The sequence below is a fragment of the Camarhynchus parvulus genome, chromosome 2 (genome assembly GCF_901933205.1).
Source record: "Camarhynchus parvulus chromosome 2, STF_HiC, whole genome shotgun sequence".
Lineage (NCBI taxonomy): Eukaryota > Metazoa > Chordata > Aves > Passeriformes > Thraupidae > Camarhynchus > Camarhynchus parvulus.
The window spans coordinates 14707207-14722572 of NC_044572.1; the positions used below are offsets into that span (position 1 = coordinate 14707207).

Below are 15366 nucleotides of genomic sequence, written 5' to 3' on the forward strand. Positions count from 1 at the left end.
AAGATAGATGCAGTGATATCCTTTAACTTGGGAACTTGATACAATTGTTAGTCAGCTCATGAAATGATCTTGGAAGTTCCACCTCAATAGTCTATGTGCTGTTCTAAATGACATTATAGCTGAAAACTCTGGAAAGGAAAGGTTCAATTACAAGAGTTGTTCCCATGCAGTTGTAGACTGTATCCTGAAAGCTATATTCTTTTGTACTGAATAAAAATCTCTGTTCACTTTGTATTACAGTCTGATTCAGTGTAGAGGTCATGCCCCGGACATGTATTTACATAATACATTAAAAGCATCTTACTGTGTTCTTTAGAATCCTTATTTAAGGGAAAATTACTTCATTGCAGTCTCAGATGAGCACACAGCTGGAACAGCAGGCTAGGGTAAGGAAGGGGCTCTTTGACGAGTTCGCAGTTAAGTCTGATGTAGCAAAGTTGTGTGAGACAAGTTGAGCTGGTTTAAATGTTTGTAGTGAGAAGAGGTAGTTCCAGTGTTTTCCTAGGTTTTCTCCTGGTCTTTGCATTACCTGAGAACTGATTAAGCTCACGAGAAGAACACTCACCTAAGAGTGAGTTCCCTTCTCTCTGTGGTCTGTGGGTTACAAGGCTGCCTAGGCTAAGGAGTTCATGAGAGCCAGAGTGGTTACAGAAGAATGGATGGACATGGCCATTACCAACATGAGGAGATGGTTTAGTGCCTTCTGCCAGTTTTGGTCTTCTGCAATTCCTAAACAAAATACTTCAACTTGATACCAAGACCTGTGCTGCTGAATGTATGTTGTGCAGTGGCAATTTGGCAGGCAGACAAGTCTCTTTAGGTGCTCTGAATGGGATCTGTGCCTGGAAAGGTAGAGGTGCATTGTTTGTGAACTGTACTGCATAATTAATGTATATGTTAAGTACTTGAATTTTCCTGATTCCTTGGTTGTGTATCTTAACCTCTCCGGCATATTTTGAGGCAGTCTCATTCATTTCTTCTTCTCTGCCGGTCTGTTTTGTGCAGTAGTTTAAAATGTGAAACCAATTTCAGTCTACTGGTAACAGGATAACAAGTCACTCTCCATTTCTTCTAGTGCTGTCGTGAGCTCTAGTACTAATGTTAGATTTCTGTGTCAAATGCCCTGTGTGCCCTCCACCTGTCTACCACCATTCACTGAACAAGAATAGAAGGTGAAATTTTCCTCTGAGTTGTAAGTGGTTTGCTGCTGTGAATCTACAAATACAGATGCAGGATTTCTTCCAATGAAAGGACTCCTTCCATGCTCTTAGAAATGTCTGATTTGAACATGGGGAAAACAGTCTGCTACAATGCTCAGGGTGATGTGGCTGATCTCATTTCTGACCAGTGTTCTAGAGAAAAACCTAATAATTACAAAGGGGTTTTTGATACTTTGTTAATTACAAAACCATGCATTTTTAGAAGTAAATTAGATCCCATTTTCACTGAGTAATTGTTATTTAAACCTATGCAACTCTTTTAAGTTGGCATTTTTAACAGAGATCTAATTATTACAGTGATAACAGTAGAAGAATCCTTCTTAACTGAATACTTAAGAGACTGACATCAGTTGATAAACAGGAGTGACCTCCATAGTTTCCTCTCCAAGAAAGGACAGTTTTAGTCTCTGCTGTAGCACCAAGAAGACATTTTCTGTACTGTGATTCAGGCTATTGAGAGATCTTGACAGAAGAGCATCAGAAGGGAAGATGTAAAGCTGTGTGGTCTGGGTGAATCTGCAGGCAGCTTCAGTTGATAGGAGATGTCCATATATTCTGAGAGTCATAATAGAAGGAGGACTTCAATTGCTCGTGGGCCACATGAGGGACAGAAGGCTGCTTTGCTGACCCACCTTTTCTGTCCTGTTTTGGTCATGTGGGCTTCTTGTGACCAGATTTAAACTATCGCTAACACTTACATGACATTCATGTACTTGAGTTGAAGAGGGTCAGAACTGCAGTTATGCTTACCAGCAAAACTATTGCCTTGCCATTATCAAAGGCCAGATCTATCAGCTGTTATTCAGGAGCTGGGTTCTGGGTCTCCGTCAAGGATCACTGTAACCCAGGGACTGATCTTGTGCCACAATACCCATTGAAGACTTCTGTGCATTGCAAGACTGACTCAGATTGCCCTCATCAGTACAACCTCAGTCAGGTTTGGAACTTTTCAGCAGCAGGTGTTTGGAAACAAGTGCTGTAATAAACTTGTCAGAATATGTTTGTTGTTTTGCAAGCAGTTAGGTGTGACTGCATATGCGTGTGAGGAACTAAAGGCGGTGTGTGGTATGTTACTGTGATGAGTGCTTCTGTAATAACCTGTGGACCTGTTGCTCAGGAACAACTAAGCATTTTTGCTTTCAGTCATACCAGAAGCCACTAGAGCCACTTTCTGCCCTGAAGGTAAGAGTAGTGCAAAGGAAGTATCTTTGAACAGTTTGCGTTGATCTAAGATGCTTTCTGTGTTCTGGCTGTGCATTCTGTACATTTCTCTTGCAGCATTGCTTGTGCTTGCCTGTCCCTGAGTGAGCTTTCTCTATTATGCTGGCATTTAACTGCCCCTGAGTCCCACAGAAACATATTTCCAGTGCCTGAACTGGTTCTAGGAATGGAGAAGAAATTATGCGAGAACAGAATAAGGCATGGCATTAAAAAAATAGACCTCTTTGTTTTGTACGTAATTTTTTGATATTACTCCTCATGTTCCTCCTAATCTTGGATATAAATTGTCTGATCAGTAAGTTACAGGACAGCTAAGATCTGATAACAGAAGGAGAAGGTGAAGAGAATGAGCCAGTTAAGGTGTTTTATCCCTTTGTCTTCTTTGTGGACAGATTTATTGGATTGAATAGGCAAATTTTCTCAAAATTTGCTTAACTTGACCATCACACTTCCAAGAGGTCTTCTTCCCTGACCCTGCAGGTTACTGAGATCCTTACATGGCTGAGATGCAGTATGTGTCCAGTAGGTCACTCAGCAAGCAAAGGTGGAGGTTGGAGAGTGACTTGTGTGCAGTAGGTAATAGAAGTGTTTCAGCAGTCCCTGCTCTGTTTTGGAGTGAGTTAGCCTGAAAGGTCTTGGTCTGCAGTAGGGCCTCTGAGCAATTTTGCTTTGTTTTCCTCCACTGCCCTTCTACCAGTAAATATTGCTGATGTGAGAACCTTTATCATCTCTGTGAATTTAGCAGCCAAAAGTCTTTACTTCATAAGTCTGGAATCAGGTTTCTCATGCACCAGTTTACCACCTCTTGATGACATGATGAACAACTTCTGATTTTTTCAGTTCTTAATATTTTCTTATTTGATCTTAATTGTGAATTAATGTGTTTGTGTTTCAAAATCCAATTTTGTTGGATTTTTTTGTGTGTGTTTAGAGGTTTTTTTGGACCATAAGCTGCTAGGAGGTAAAATGTGTATTAAAAAAGACAGCTCTAGAAGTTTGTATGGCCTTGATTGTGTGTCAGCTGTAATCTGTTTCAGTGTAACTGTTGTGAACCTAATGCTTCTTGACAACTGTCTGTGGAAACTGGTTCCCTTTCAGCTCTTGCACCTTAAACACTGTGAGTGCAGTGGAAAGCACTTCTGTCAGGGGTGGATGTGAGAGGATTTTGCGCAGTCATACTGATGGAAATCAGCAGTTTTGCAGAGACCAATAGATGGGCAGTGATTTGCCTTAGTTCCCAGTAATGACGCAATCAGTTGTAGTTTGTTTTTGTATAGGTTTTGTTGCAGAGACAAAGATGTGATTCTGATCTGCACAGGCCTGAACTCAGTCCTGTGTGCTTTTTAGAAGTACCAGTACTTTTTAAAACTTTCTACTTGTCCACCCCACCTTTTGCTTCCCCCTGAGCAAAGACACCACTCCCTTGCTTGGGGCATTGGGAGACTTTCTGTTCTGCACACTAGCCTTGAGAGCTGCCTCTTTTGGTAATTTACATCAGCAAATGTGCCTTAAATTATTATTTCTAAGAGGTGTGAATTAAGTGGAGAAATTATTTGAGGAAACAAACAATCAAATTACAAAAAAGTGGATTTTTCGTTTATTTTTGAAGATGTACTCATTGCTACTGCAGTAACATTTTTTCAGTCGTCTTTTTAAAAGGGTAATATGCATTCTGTTGCTTTGGTTTGTTCAACTGTAATGACAGGTTATGTCGCTTAGTCTTTTAATGCTGTGTGCTGTGGTTATCTTACTTGGAATATGGTCTCCAGAGTGTACTGCAGAGTAGATATTTTGTCAAAGAAACCTCTGTGTTCTCTCTAAGTGCCAGTTTTCTTTTAGAAACTGCAACTAATTTAAAATCCCACAGTCATGTTGCCAAAACTTTTAAGAAGTATTACCAAAATGTGAAAGAAGGCAAATGCTGCTTGCTTGCAGTTGCTGTGCTTCTGCTTGTTTCTGCTTGCAGGCAGGAGTGCCTGCTGGTAGTCAGGTTGAGCCACAATCACAGTATCCTTTCTTTTGTGTTCTAATTATTGTAATTCAGATTTTTGAACGTACTGTGCTAGAAATGCATAAAACATGGAAATACTGAACTTATGACAAAGAATTAGCCCAATATCCTTGCATTATCATTTGAGAGAGGTCCTACTGCCCACCACAAAGCAGCACTGACCACGAGTTCTGGTTCCTTCAGTCTGTAATGAGTGCTGCTCTGCTGTGCTTTGATTTCCCTCGTGCCTTTGTTGCTGTCAGCTTGCTTTAGATTGTCCTTTCACTCTTTGATGTTTTGGAGCATGTATGGTGATACTAGTGTGCAGTAAGTGTGGACACAAGGGATATTTTGCTGTCCTAAACTTAATAGGAAGGAAGATCACAGAATGACAGATAGTGCCAGTGCATAATTTTGCTTCTGCAATTGCATCATACTTTGTTACATTCTGCATACTCAGAAAGAGTTGCTGTTTTGGTGGGCTTTTCCTGTAGACTCTATTAATTAGAGGAAACCTAAGGGAGGAAAGTGGTTATCAATCTTTTGGTTATTTAAACAACTAACAGTGTAATCTGGTATGTATTGGTGTTTTAACTGTCCAGGTAATTTTCTGCACAGGAATATAGTGTTGAGAATAAGGTGCAGTTCATAGAATAATGGAATATCCAGAGTTGGAAGGGACCCACAAGGATCATCAAATCCAGCTCCTGACCCTGCACTGTACAAGCCCAACAGTCACTCCATGTGCCCAAGAGTGTTGTCCAAACACTTCTCAAACTCTGTCAGGCTGGTTCTGTGACCACTTCCCTGGGGAGCCTGTTCTGGCTGAAGAACCTTTTCCTAATAATCCAAGCTGAACCTCTCTTGACACAGCTTCTAGCTGTTCCTGAGGTCCTGTCACTTGTCACCAGAGAAAAGAGGTCAGTGCCTGCCCCTTGGTTCATGTTTCTGCCTGAGTGGTGCAAAGAGTGGTGAAGCTGTGCCTTTCCTAAGACACCCTCTCTCTCTGAGCTGAGTGCTCCCACTGCATCCCTTTTCTGTTGGGATTATCAGACCACTTGGTGAGCCAGTGTAGGATGCTAACCTGATGGAAAACTAACTTGGGCACTTAGAAAGGTGAGCAGATTTTTAGGGTTTTCTTGTATAAACTCTTTAATCTATAACAGAAATTTGGCCGAGCATTAGTAAAAAGTAAAAGGAATGAAGTTTGAAGAACAGTACCATTGTTCTGAAATTACTGGATCAAATTAGCATTACAGCACTCCTAAAATTGTAATTACAATAGCAATCTATGTCAGGCAGAGAAAGTAACTGAAAATGAAAGGTTGTCTGGATATAAGCACAGTTAATAGGTTGAAAATAGTGAAATGTATAAGTGCAAAGCAGTTTCAGGGAGAATAAACTCCCTTCAATAAGTACATGTTGTGAAATGGTAAGTGTGAAAGATCTAAGGGAAGCAAGCTGGGATAGAAAGGGAATAAATTTTGAAGCAGCCTGCTGTGTGGTGTTAAGCAGTTCAGTCTGAGTGTTTTTGTAAAACAAATGCAGGTATTTCAATGCTGTTTCAATCAGAAGGGCACATTAAGAAAGAAAGTGGAAACTTGTTAATAGGAACAAAAATATGTGAACAATTCATATTTACATGAAAGGTATATCTTGAAAGAAGGAACAAGGTGAGATCCATCTAGCAATGAAGGTGTAGAATAAGATGAGAATATTCTGTGAATCTTTCTAATAAGACGTTTTTCTTGATTGTGCTTGATACTTGAGATGGTTGAAATGTTTCCTTAGTGGGGGGGCTTTTGTCTTTGGTATTCATTTTAAAAAGACTTTTTAAATTTAGTGAAGCAGTTAAGCCAGTGTAATGGGTAACTGCTGCCAAAGGGGATCATCTTTCTCTCTTCTGCATTTCCCCACTGCTTTGCATACACACATCCTGACAGTTCAGGGAGCCAATTTTTCAGATGACTAATTGTTTCTAATTGTTTTCAGGGGAAATAACAGGAACAGTGATGGCTTTTTGTGGAATTGGTTCCCATAGCTGTCATCATAGATTCAGTTTGACATAAGGCTGTGGTACTATGGAGGATGACAGCAAGGGGCACAAGACTGAACCTTGTGGTGGTGACTGTTAGATAAGTTTTATTCTAATGTGACAAATTATAGTCTTAGAGCTTGACTAGCCCATCTAAAATTCATGCCAGGAATTTAAAGAAACAGTCTGGAATAATTTTACAGCTGTTTGAGAACTTCAGAGGGGCAGATGATCTCTGAGGACAGAGAAAAGGCACTAAACCATGCTTTAAAACAAACAAACAAAAAACCCCATAAAATCCCTCAAAAATTCCATCCCAAAATCTCATAACAGTCAACAGACTTTTGAAAAGGTGGAAGCTAGAGGGTTACAAACAAGTGATCTTACCCACAGTTCCTGGAGGAATATTGATAATGTAAATTATTTGGCCCTCGTGATGACCTGGAAGATACTAATCTCTATGGACACCTAATAAGAGATTTTCAAGAACAAACCCCCAGTTAACCCAGTTGAACTTCATTTTGTGGCAGGGCACAGTCCCTAATGGATAGTGGTATAAAAAAGGCTTTTTGATACTGCTTTGTTATGCAGTGAATGGAAGCAGTTGTGTAGTAGAAATAAATCTGCTTGGAAAACTATATCTGGAAATAGATGGACAAAATGAAAACATTGTTGAATTTCCCAGGTGATCTGTCTTTAAATGCCAGGTGATGTTTTCAGGGATGACTGGGACTACAGTATCTACATAGAAATCTTCCTGTAACATGAAGAGCAGACAGAAAGTTTGATTAGGATTTGAATTTAAAATCATTCTGACAAATTAATGAAACCACTGCATTTTAAAATGGAAGCCTATGGATTCAAATGAATGAGGTGCTGCATCTTGGAGTAATCAGCTGTGCAATCACAGTGGAGAATGACTGAAGAATAGAAACTGTAAACTGTAGTGTGTTAGTTAATAGTAGATATTTAGCATGCTTTCTTGTTAAAAATTACTGCTTTTGAAATTAACAATTGTACCTGATTTATATATATTACTGTTGTGGTCTAGCATAGCTTGGTTTTTAGTTAAAGAGAAAATCCATCGGTTACAGAAGTGATTCTCTCTGAGGACTGCTAGCAGCTTCCTCCAGACTCAACAAAACCAGTCAACTGGCTAGTTTTGAATGTTGAATATTAAACCCCTTAAGAAAGGTGAACGTGCCTCTGTGAAATCACGCTTAAAAATGAACAAACCCCGGGAAAAATTCTCCTGTTTCTGGCCTTTGAACAGGTAACTGGATGCTGGCTCAGCCTGCGGTGCAGTTCGGCTGAGATTCTGCTGCTGCTGAGCTCTAACCAGGGCTGGCAGGCCAGGCGAGGCCGGCCCTGCTCGGGATGGCCGGGCCAGGCCAGGCTCTGCTCAGGATGGCTGGGCCAGGCCAGGCCCTGCTCGGGATGACCAGGCCATGCTGCCGGTGCCCCAGGAAAGCCCTGTGGCTGGGAGCAGAGGTGGCCCTGCAGCTCCATGGCTGGAACTGAGCGCAGCAGGACCGCAAAAGAGCCCTGCAGCTGAGCCCTGCACTCTTCAGCTGCCTGACAGAGATTACATGGCTGTCCACCAGCCCCAGCAAGATACCAACTCTATCAGTGCATGGATGAAACTTGCAGACATCAGTCTCAGTCCTCTCTCAAGTGAGAGAAAAGGAAAGGGTGAAGACATGTAAAGAAAACAACACGGAGACGCTGAAGCCTGTGAAGGAGGAGTCAAATCGCAGATGGGAGGAGAATGAGGAGATGCCTTAGTCTTGGGCTGAAATTCTTTTGTAAGGCTATAGTAAAGATATAATTGAAACATCAGACTCTTTTTTGCTTTTTCCCTGTAACTCCTGGAATGCCCTGGGGGGATGTGGCATTCTAACCTCAGCCATGAGCAGAGGCACCAGTGTTGAAGCAAGCAGATGTTGAAGTAGCTGTGATCCAGTGAGGAGCTGGAACAGAGAGAAATGAGAGAGATGAGAAACCTTGCCCCAGGGATAGAATCACTGAATATTCTGAGTTGGAACCACAGGGTTGTTGGAACCACAACCTTGTTGGACCCACAAGGGTCATCGAGTCCAACTCTTCAGTGAATGGTCCATTTGGGGATGGGTCCCACAACCTTGGCACTATCAGCATGCTGCTCTAACCAACCGAGCTAGTGTCCCCTTTGTTGAAAACCTCTGTTACTAGAGATAATAGAAGAGAACTTTTGTTTCTATATTAGAACAGCTCATCCTTAAAGTTGCACCCCAATAAGCTGAGATGACCCATGGTAGTAGTAGTTGTGGGAATTCTACCAAACCATGGGAGGAACTTCGCCATGCAGGTTTCCGGGTGGCTGCTATTTGTGAAAATTAAAACATGAGAGAACTGTGTGTTGTGGAAAAGTCTCCATGGCATGGCAGGAGAGACTCCTCTCCCTAAGTGAACTGAAGAAAGATTATTTTAAAAGTGGTAAACTGACTGAAAATACCAAATTTTGAACCTTTTTGTTGTCAGTGGTAAAGGAGGGAGAGCTGGGGGGAGAAGTGTTCTGAAGGTCTATCCTGATTCGTGTTATTCTTTAGTTCTGTTAATAAAGTTTTCTTTATACTCTTTATACAAAATTTTGAGCTTGCTTTTGCCCATCTCCTAATTCTTATCTCACAGCATAAAATGAGTAAATAATTCTAGTGAATGCCCTGGTATTGGGCCAGCACTCAACCCACCTCAATTACCAGGAATGAGAGAGATGTGCTGAGCCACCAGCTGAGATACTGAAGTTTGGGGCAAAGTTGCTCTTTTGGGTTTGTCCAAGTAAGTGAAAACTTTAATGCATGGAAGCGTAAGGGGAAGTTGCCTTGTCTGCTTAGTTTCTTCTGTTTAATGGAGTGTCTTTTGAGGTGAATTGAAATTGATATGAACAATTAACAAGCAGGGTTGCTTTTTTCAGTGGGAGAAATTTCATCCAGTTGCTTTTTATAATATGTGGCACTGCTAAGACTCTGCTCACAAATTTTTGTAATTGGGATGAAAGGAAAAATCGCGATTTGTGCTTTTGTTTTAAGAATACTGTTAAGATTTCTTTAAATACAGGTAACTTTAACCTGTTAGTACAGAACTATAGGCTACTGGTACTTACTAGTTGTGTCCATGTCAGAGGTGGATCAGAGAAATTGGAATCTTAATTTAGTGTATGACATCCTTTTTTTCTCTGAAATAAAGCAGTTTTTTGGTGTTTAGAAACACAAGCTGGGATAAAGACACCATGAACCCTTAATATTATTATAAAACCAGTAAGTGTTTGCTTAACTAAATGAACATTGGCTATTATTATCTATTTGATGCAGAATCCTACTGGCTATATGAAGATAAAGCTTAGGTCCCTGTTAGGCAATAAGTTGTAGCTGTGTAATCCTGAAGAATTATTACAGTTTACAAAATATTGAGGTGTCTGACAGCAGTAGTTCAGTAAAAGGTAGAAAATAAGTTAGTTTGTCCATACCCAGGAAGGAATGCTGCCACACCTCCTGGGTGATGTGTATGTCTGGACTTAACAAATGCTGCAGGTCAAAACCAGTGCAGTGAGTTCTGCTTGCAGCTCTGCTATGCCTTGTTCTCATGATTGGTCCTTTCCATGAAGAAGCTTTTTAACTAGGGGACAGATGTGAGATAATGTCTGTAGCTTGTGTGAAGATAGGCTCAAATCCTGTGAATTCTTTCAGCAGAATTACATGTTAGAACCCAGTTGAATTTCAGGCTGTGTCAACCTTGCAGTTTACAATAAAGCCTATTTTATAACCTTCTTGATTATTTATTTTTTTATAAAGTTTAGACAGAAGATCTTAGTTGCTCTTCTTGTACCAAAGTACTTAAATTGAAGTCAGACAGCCAAAGATAAGATCATATGGATAAACATCACACATTCAGTGTTGAAACCAACTATCTACTGCTGCCCTTTTGCTGCAGTTCCTGCTTTAGAGTATTTCAGTGTTTCGAGTATTTCGCAGCATCTCACTGAGAGATGTGTTGGCATAACTATTGTAGCACTGGTTTACTGAGCACCTGGGGAGGAACAGAATAGAAACTTAGGAAACCAACACTGCTAATAAGGAAAAAAATACCTTGTTGTATTGTTGGTAAGCCACCTAAAGACATGCGCACATCCATGTGGTTTCTGTTAGTAACTGTATGAACCCTGTTGATACTGCTTGCTCTCTTGACAGAACTATGGGGAGAATGGATTGCATTTTTACTGTTTTTTGATGGATTAGGAGAAGGAAAGGGAGGATAATGAGAAGCATTGCAATAAATGAGAACGTCTTTAGGAGTTATTCGCTGGGTAGAAATCATTGCTGTTCATTGGCAATGATGGCAAAGCCGCCTCTGTGGTTTTCTGGCATTACTGGCAATAAATGGCCAAGGCAACTACAGAATAGTACTGTCGTCAATATCTGTCTGCAACTACTTGTTATACTCTATGTCTAATCAGTCTTAAGCGTCTCTCTTGATGGATTAGCAGACGGTTTGCGTGTCTCGGTGTGCCAGGAGCGCCGGCAGGCCTGGGGGAGTCGGGAAGCTGCGGGGTGTGAGGGCTGTGCAGGGGGACAGCGCCACCTGCCGGGGAACCTCCAGCCCGGGCAGCGTCCACTCTTCAGCTCAGGGCTTTGCGGAGAGCATTTGCAGAGGAATACCTCCTTCAACCTGAGCGAGGCTGAGTTCTGGAAATGTTTTCTCAGGTTTTCATTTCACTTTATTTTTTTTTTAATAGGAACATCATTTGCAGCGGGCTATCTCAGCACAACAAGTCTATGGAGAGAAGAGGGATAACATGGTTATACCGGTTCCAGAAGCAGAAAGTAATATTGCATACTATGAATCTATATATCCTGGAGAATTTAAAATGCCAAAGCAGCTGATTCACATACAGCGTAAGTAAAGTAACTCATTCATTGAAGTCTGCATTGGATCTGCTTTCTCTAGGCAGCAGCTGACAGAAGGAGAGGATACAGTTTTGAGCTGTGCCGAGGGAAATAATAGGTTGGATGTTAGGAAAAAGTTTTTTACAGAAAGAGTGATAAAGTAGTAAAATTTTCTGCCCAGGGAGGTGGTGGAGTCATAATCCCTGGATGTGTTTAAAAAAAGATTGGATGTGGTACTTGGTGCCATGGTTTAGTTGAGGTGTTAGGGCTTGGGTTGGACTCCATCTTGAAGGTCTCTTCCAACTTTGTGATTCTGTGAGAATTTAATTTTGCTAGTAGTTAAGATATTATTCATAAACATCTGAGCTCCCATCAAGACTGACTTCTGAGAATTTATTTTTCAACATGTTGAAAAAATTCTGCTTGATAAAGAAGTATGTTTAATTCTTGTTCAGTAGTAACAGTTCAGAGGGAAATTTAGATTTGTTAGCAAGCACAGATACGAGTTTACTTAAAGAGGAAAATACACAATGCATACCTAAGAATCAGAATACCTGTCCCTTAAGCATCTCCAGGATAAAATGGCTGTTGAGTGGATTGGGGAGCCAACCAGACATGACAATAGCAGTAGAAGTATTTCTATTTGCCTATGCCTGGTGGAAGTATTCTATGTCTAAAAGCAGATGAGGGATGGCTTGCAAATTTGTTGTGGTTTTGTTGGAAGATAGCAGCTCTTTGCTATGGATATGACCCTTCATGTGAGCACCACATTCCTTTAGATACCTTTGGAAAAATTATGAAAAATACAGTCTGTTGCAGAATTCTGTTGTATGGTGTAATAAGCAGAATTGGAAAAGTAGTATCTGTGCTATGTGAACATATCTCATGCCTAATTAACTTTGGTTAAATGCTAGACTTGTATGTCATTCTGATCCTCAGTAATTGCTTAAAATATTTGAATTGTAGAATAGTGTGCGTTGGAAGGGACCTTTAAAGCTCACCTAGGTCTAAGCTCCCTGCAATGAGGGGGGTTCAGCTTTATCAAGTTGCTCAGAGCCAGCCTAACTGTGAATGTTCCCAGGTATGGGCATCTACCAGTTTTCAGGGAACCTGTGTTTCACCACCCTCATTGTAAAAAAGTTCTTCCTTCCTACTAGCAGTCTTCCATGCTGATATTAAGGTTGTACTTCTCATTCTTATTTTCCTTATCTGGCTGTTCTAACAGCCAGAATTGTCAATTTTAAGCTGCACTGTATTCTACCTATTTCTTTATTAAAAATGGATATGTGTTTTCACATGTGCACTTGGAAAGAAATTTGTGTCTCTTACCAGCCAGAGCAATTTGAATGAGGCATGAGAACTAGGGAGTCACATTTCAAATGCAGTGATGCATTTTCATAGGATACCATGGCAAACAGTTGTTTGCATTCGGCAAGACATTACTTGTATTTGGAGATGCTTTGCTACATAGGGTAGATCATGCTGGGCCAGTGTATCTGACTCATCTGCATCACAGAAATCATTGATGGGAATATGTGAAGATCATTGTAATACAGGCTGCACATGCTTTGCTAGGAATACCTTTGATGTGTGTTTGGGCTGAAATCTGAACTGCTGATTGTACAATACATAAAACTCCAGAATGCTTGGCAGCATTGAAGATCTTAATGAATCTATAAATGTCTTACTGAAGCAGTGAGGCAGTAATCTGTTAGTTGGTTTGACCACTAATAAGTTTTCATTGGTTAACAAAACTATAACAAGTAGATGTGAACTTTTATGCCTCATTTTTAACAGGGTAGTTTTTTTTCAAGGAAAAAACTTCAATGTTTACATCCATGTGGAAGTAGCATTATTACATCATTCAAACAAATAACTTTGGTTTTCTCTTGAGAAGTGTGGTGTGTGCTGTGGGTGCTATTAGAACAATTCCTTTTTGTTGTAAAACTAACTTTAACTTTGACTGTATCATTTAGCTTTTAGTTTGGATGCTGAGCAGCCAGATTATGACTTGGATTCGGAAGATGAGATCTTTGTGAATAAGCTGAAGAAAAGAATGGACATCTCTCCTTTGCAATTCGAGGAGATGATAGACAGACTAGAAAAGGGCAGCGGTCAGCAGGTACAACGGTACTTTGAATAAAGAATTTGAAATACACGCTCTATGTATTACTGTATGAAAGTGACATGCTGGGTTTTACATTTAGCCAGTCAGCCTGCAAGAGGCCAAGCTGTTGCTAAAGGAAGATGATGAATTGATCAGAGAAGTATATGAGTACTGGATTAAAAAGAGGAAAAATTGTCGAGGTCCTTCACTTATTCCAGCAGTGAAGCAGGAAAAACGAGATGGCTCCAGCACAAATGACCCTTACGTTGCTTTTAGAAGACGAACAGAAAAGATGCAAACACGAAAAGTAAGTGTATCAGTGCCTCCCTCAGCTTTTCTTTCTTTTAATTCTCCCTCTTTGCAGAAGTTGCTTATTTAAAGAAAAAATTTACAACATAATAAAAAATGGAATGTTCTGTTTTTAATTTGCAAGGGCAAAAAACATGAAATGGCTTTAGTTGCACTATTGAATGAAAGTTTATATTCACTTTTTCACTAAATTTACTGTTAAACCTACTTAGGGTATTGGCAAGCTGTGTATCATTGATAACATGCACATGCTTCTCTTTGGTTTAGCATGTGACTTTTTTTTTAATATACCTAAATATTTGTAACTTACTTTAATTCAGATTATTTAACTTGAATGATGTGGGGAAATACGTGTTTTATGTATCTACAGAATCGGAAAAATGATGAAGCTTCTTACGAGAAGATGCTGAAGCTGCGTCGAGATCTGAGTCGTGCAGTAACCATCCTGGAGATGATAAAAAGGAGGGAAAAAAGCAAGAGAGAGTTGCTGCATTTAACACTGGAAATTATGGAAAAGAGGTAATGTTTATTGAAAATTTGCTGCAGAAAGCTTTGGAAACTATATTTGGATTGCTGCAAATATTTGAACAGTGGGAGATTTTTAAAATAATTCAGACTGTTTCACATCTACAGGATAGCATATTCATATTTGCCTATGGAGAAAAATAAGACATTAGGAAGTTACTTATTAAGGGAGAGTTACTGTCATGTTAAGCTACATTGTTTTATTACATGTGTAGATACTTTCAAACTTAGGTATCTACTCTGTATATTATACCAGAAGAGAGCTCATAGTTTCAAGCAAAGTCATTTGAAATTGTGTGTTAAGTATGTAGATTATGGCAATCCCAGCTATTTTTAAGGCCAGTTTCAATCAATGCCATTCTTCTTTGATTTAATGATCTCTATTCTTTGTGGGAAAAGCTTGATCTAATACCCTCTTGAGGAAAACAAGCATTTCATGCAGCATTAAATGAGAGAGTCATCTCCAGCTAGTGCTTCTTTTGCCATCCTGTTGTCTGTGTTGTGGACCAAATGCTCTGCCAAGTGTCACTTTCCCTGTTGACTGAAGATCACAGTTGTAGTGTGGAGTTGTCCTTTAGGTTGATACTTAGAATCTGAATAGACTTTTCTAGCTTAAGTGTCCATGCTTAAAAGCAAATGTTCTGAGTCAGTACCTTAAAACTGCAGAACTGACTTCTTAGTCTGGGTTTTTAGGGAGACAAGCTCAATTGGCTCTATCAGGGCACTTCTTTTAAGCCCTGAGCATTTGCAGCAGAAGCAGAGGGAAGAGAAATCAGGAAGATTTTTCCAGTTGCTTTTTAAAGGAAATAAGCTATTGAATAGAGGAAAGACTCAAATCCCTCCCACAGAGTAGAGAACTGTATTTCAACTCAGCATTTGTGACAGGACTTAAAATGTAATGTTTCATGGATCTGCTTATTGGAAAGTACTCTGTAACACAAAAGAAGGAGGATTCATGAATAAGACACTCTGTTTCACTGTTAAAACTTCTTGAGTGATAAATTCTTTAACTGGTACCAGTCCCCAAGGAAAGGGGT

The 15366-nt window shown here is 40.0% G+C and overlaps 1 protein-coding gene across 6 annotated transcripts in view; it reads left to right on the plus strand.

Annotated features, from left to right (window-relative positions):
• EPC1 (enhancer of polycomb homolog 1) overlaps nucleotides 1-15366 on the plus strand; it is a 67109-nt gene that overhangs the window by 30719 nt on the left and 21024 nt on the right. For all 6 annotated transcript variants that reach the window (XR_004060526.1, XM_030943716.1, XM_030943717.1 and 3 more), the window contains 4 exons: nucleotides 11238-11397; nucleotides 13365-13510; nucleotides 13596-13802; nucleotides 14175-14323. Coding sequence is in view for 5 of the 6 variants with exons in the window: in XM_030943718.1 (XP_030799578.1) it covers nucleotides 11238-11397; nucleotides 13365-13510; nucleotides 13596-13802; nucleotides 14175-14323 (662 nt within the window). In the remaining variant the exon portion in view is untranslated. The remainder of the gene's footprint in view (nucleotides 1-11237; nucleotides 11398-13364; nucleotides 13511-13595; nucleotides 13803-14174; nucleotides 14324-15366) is intronic.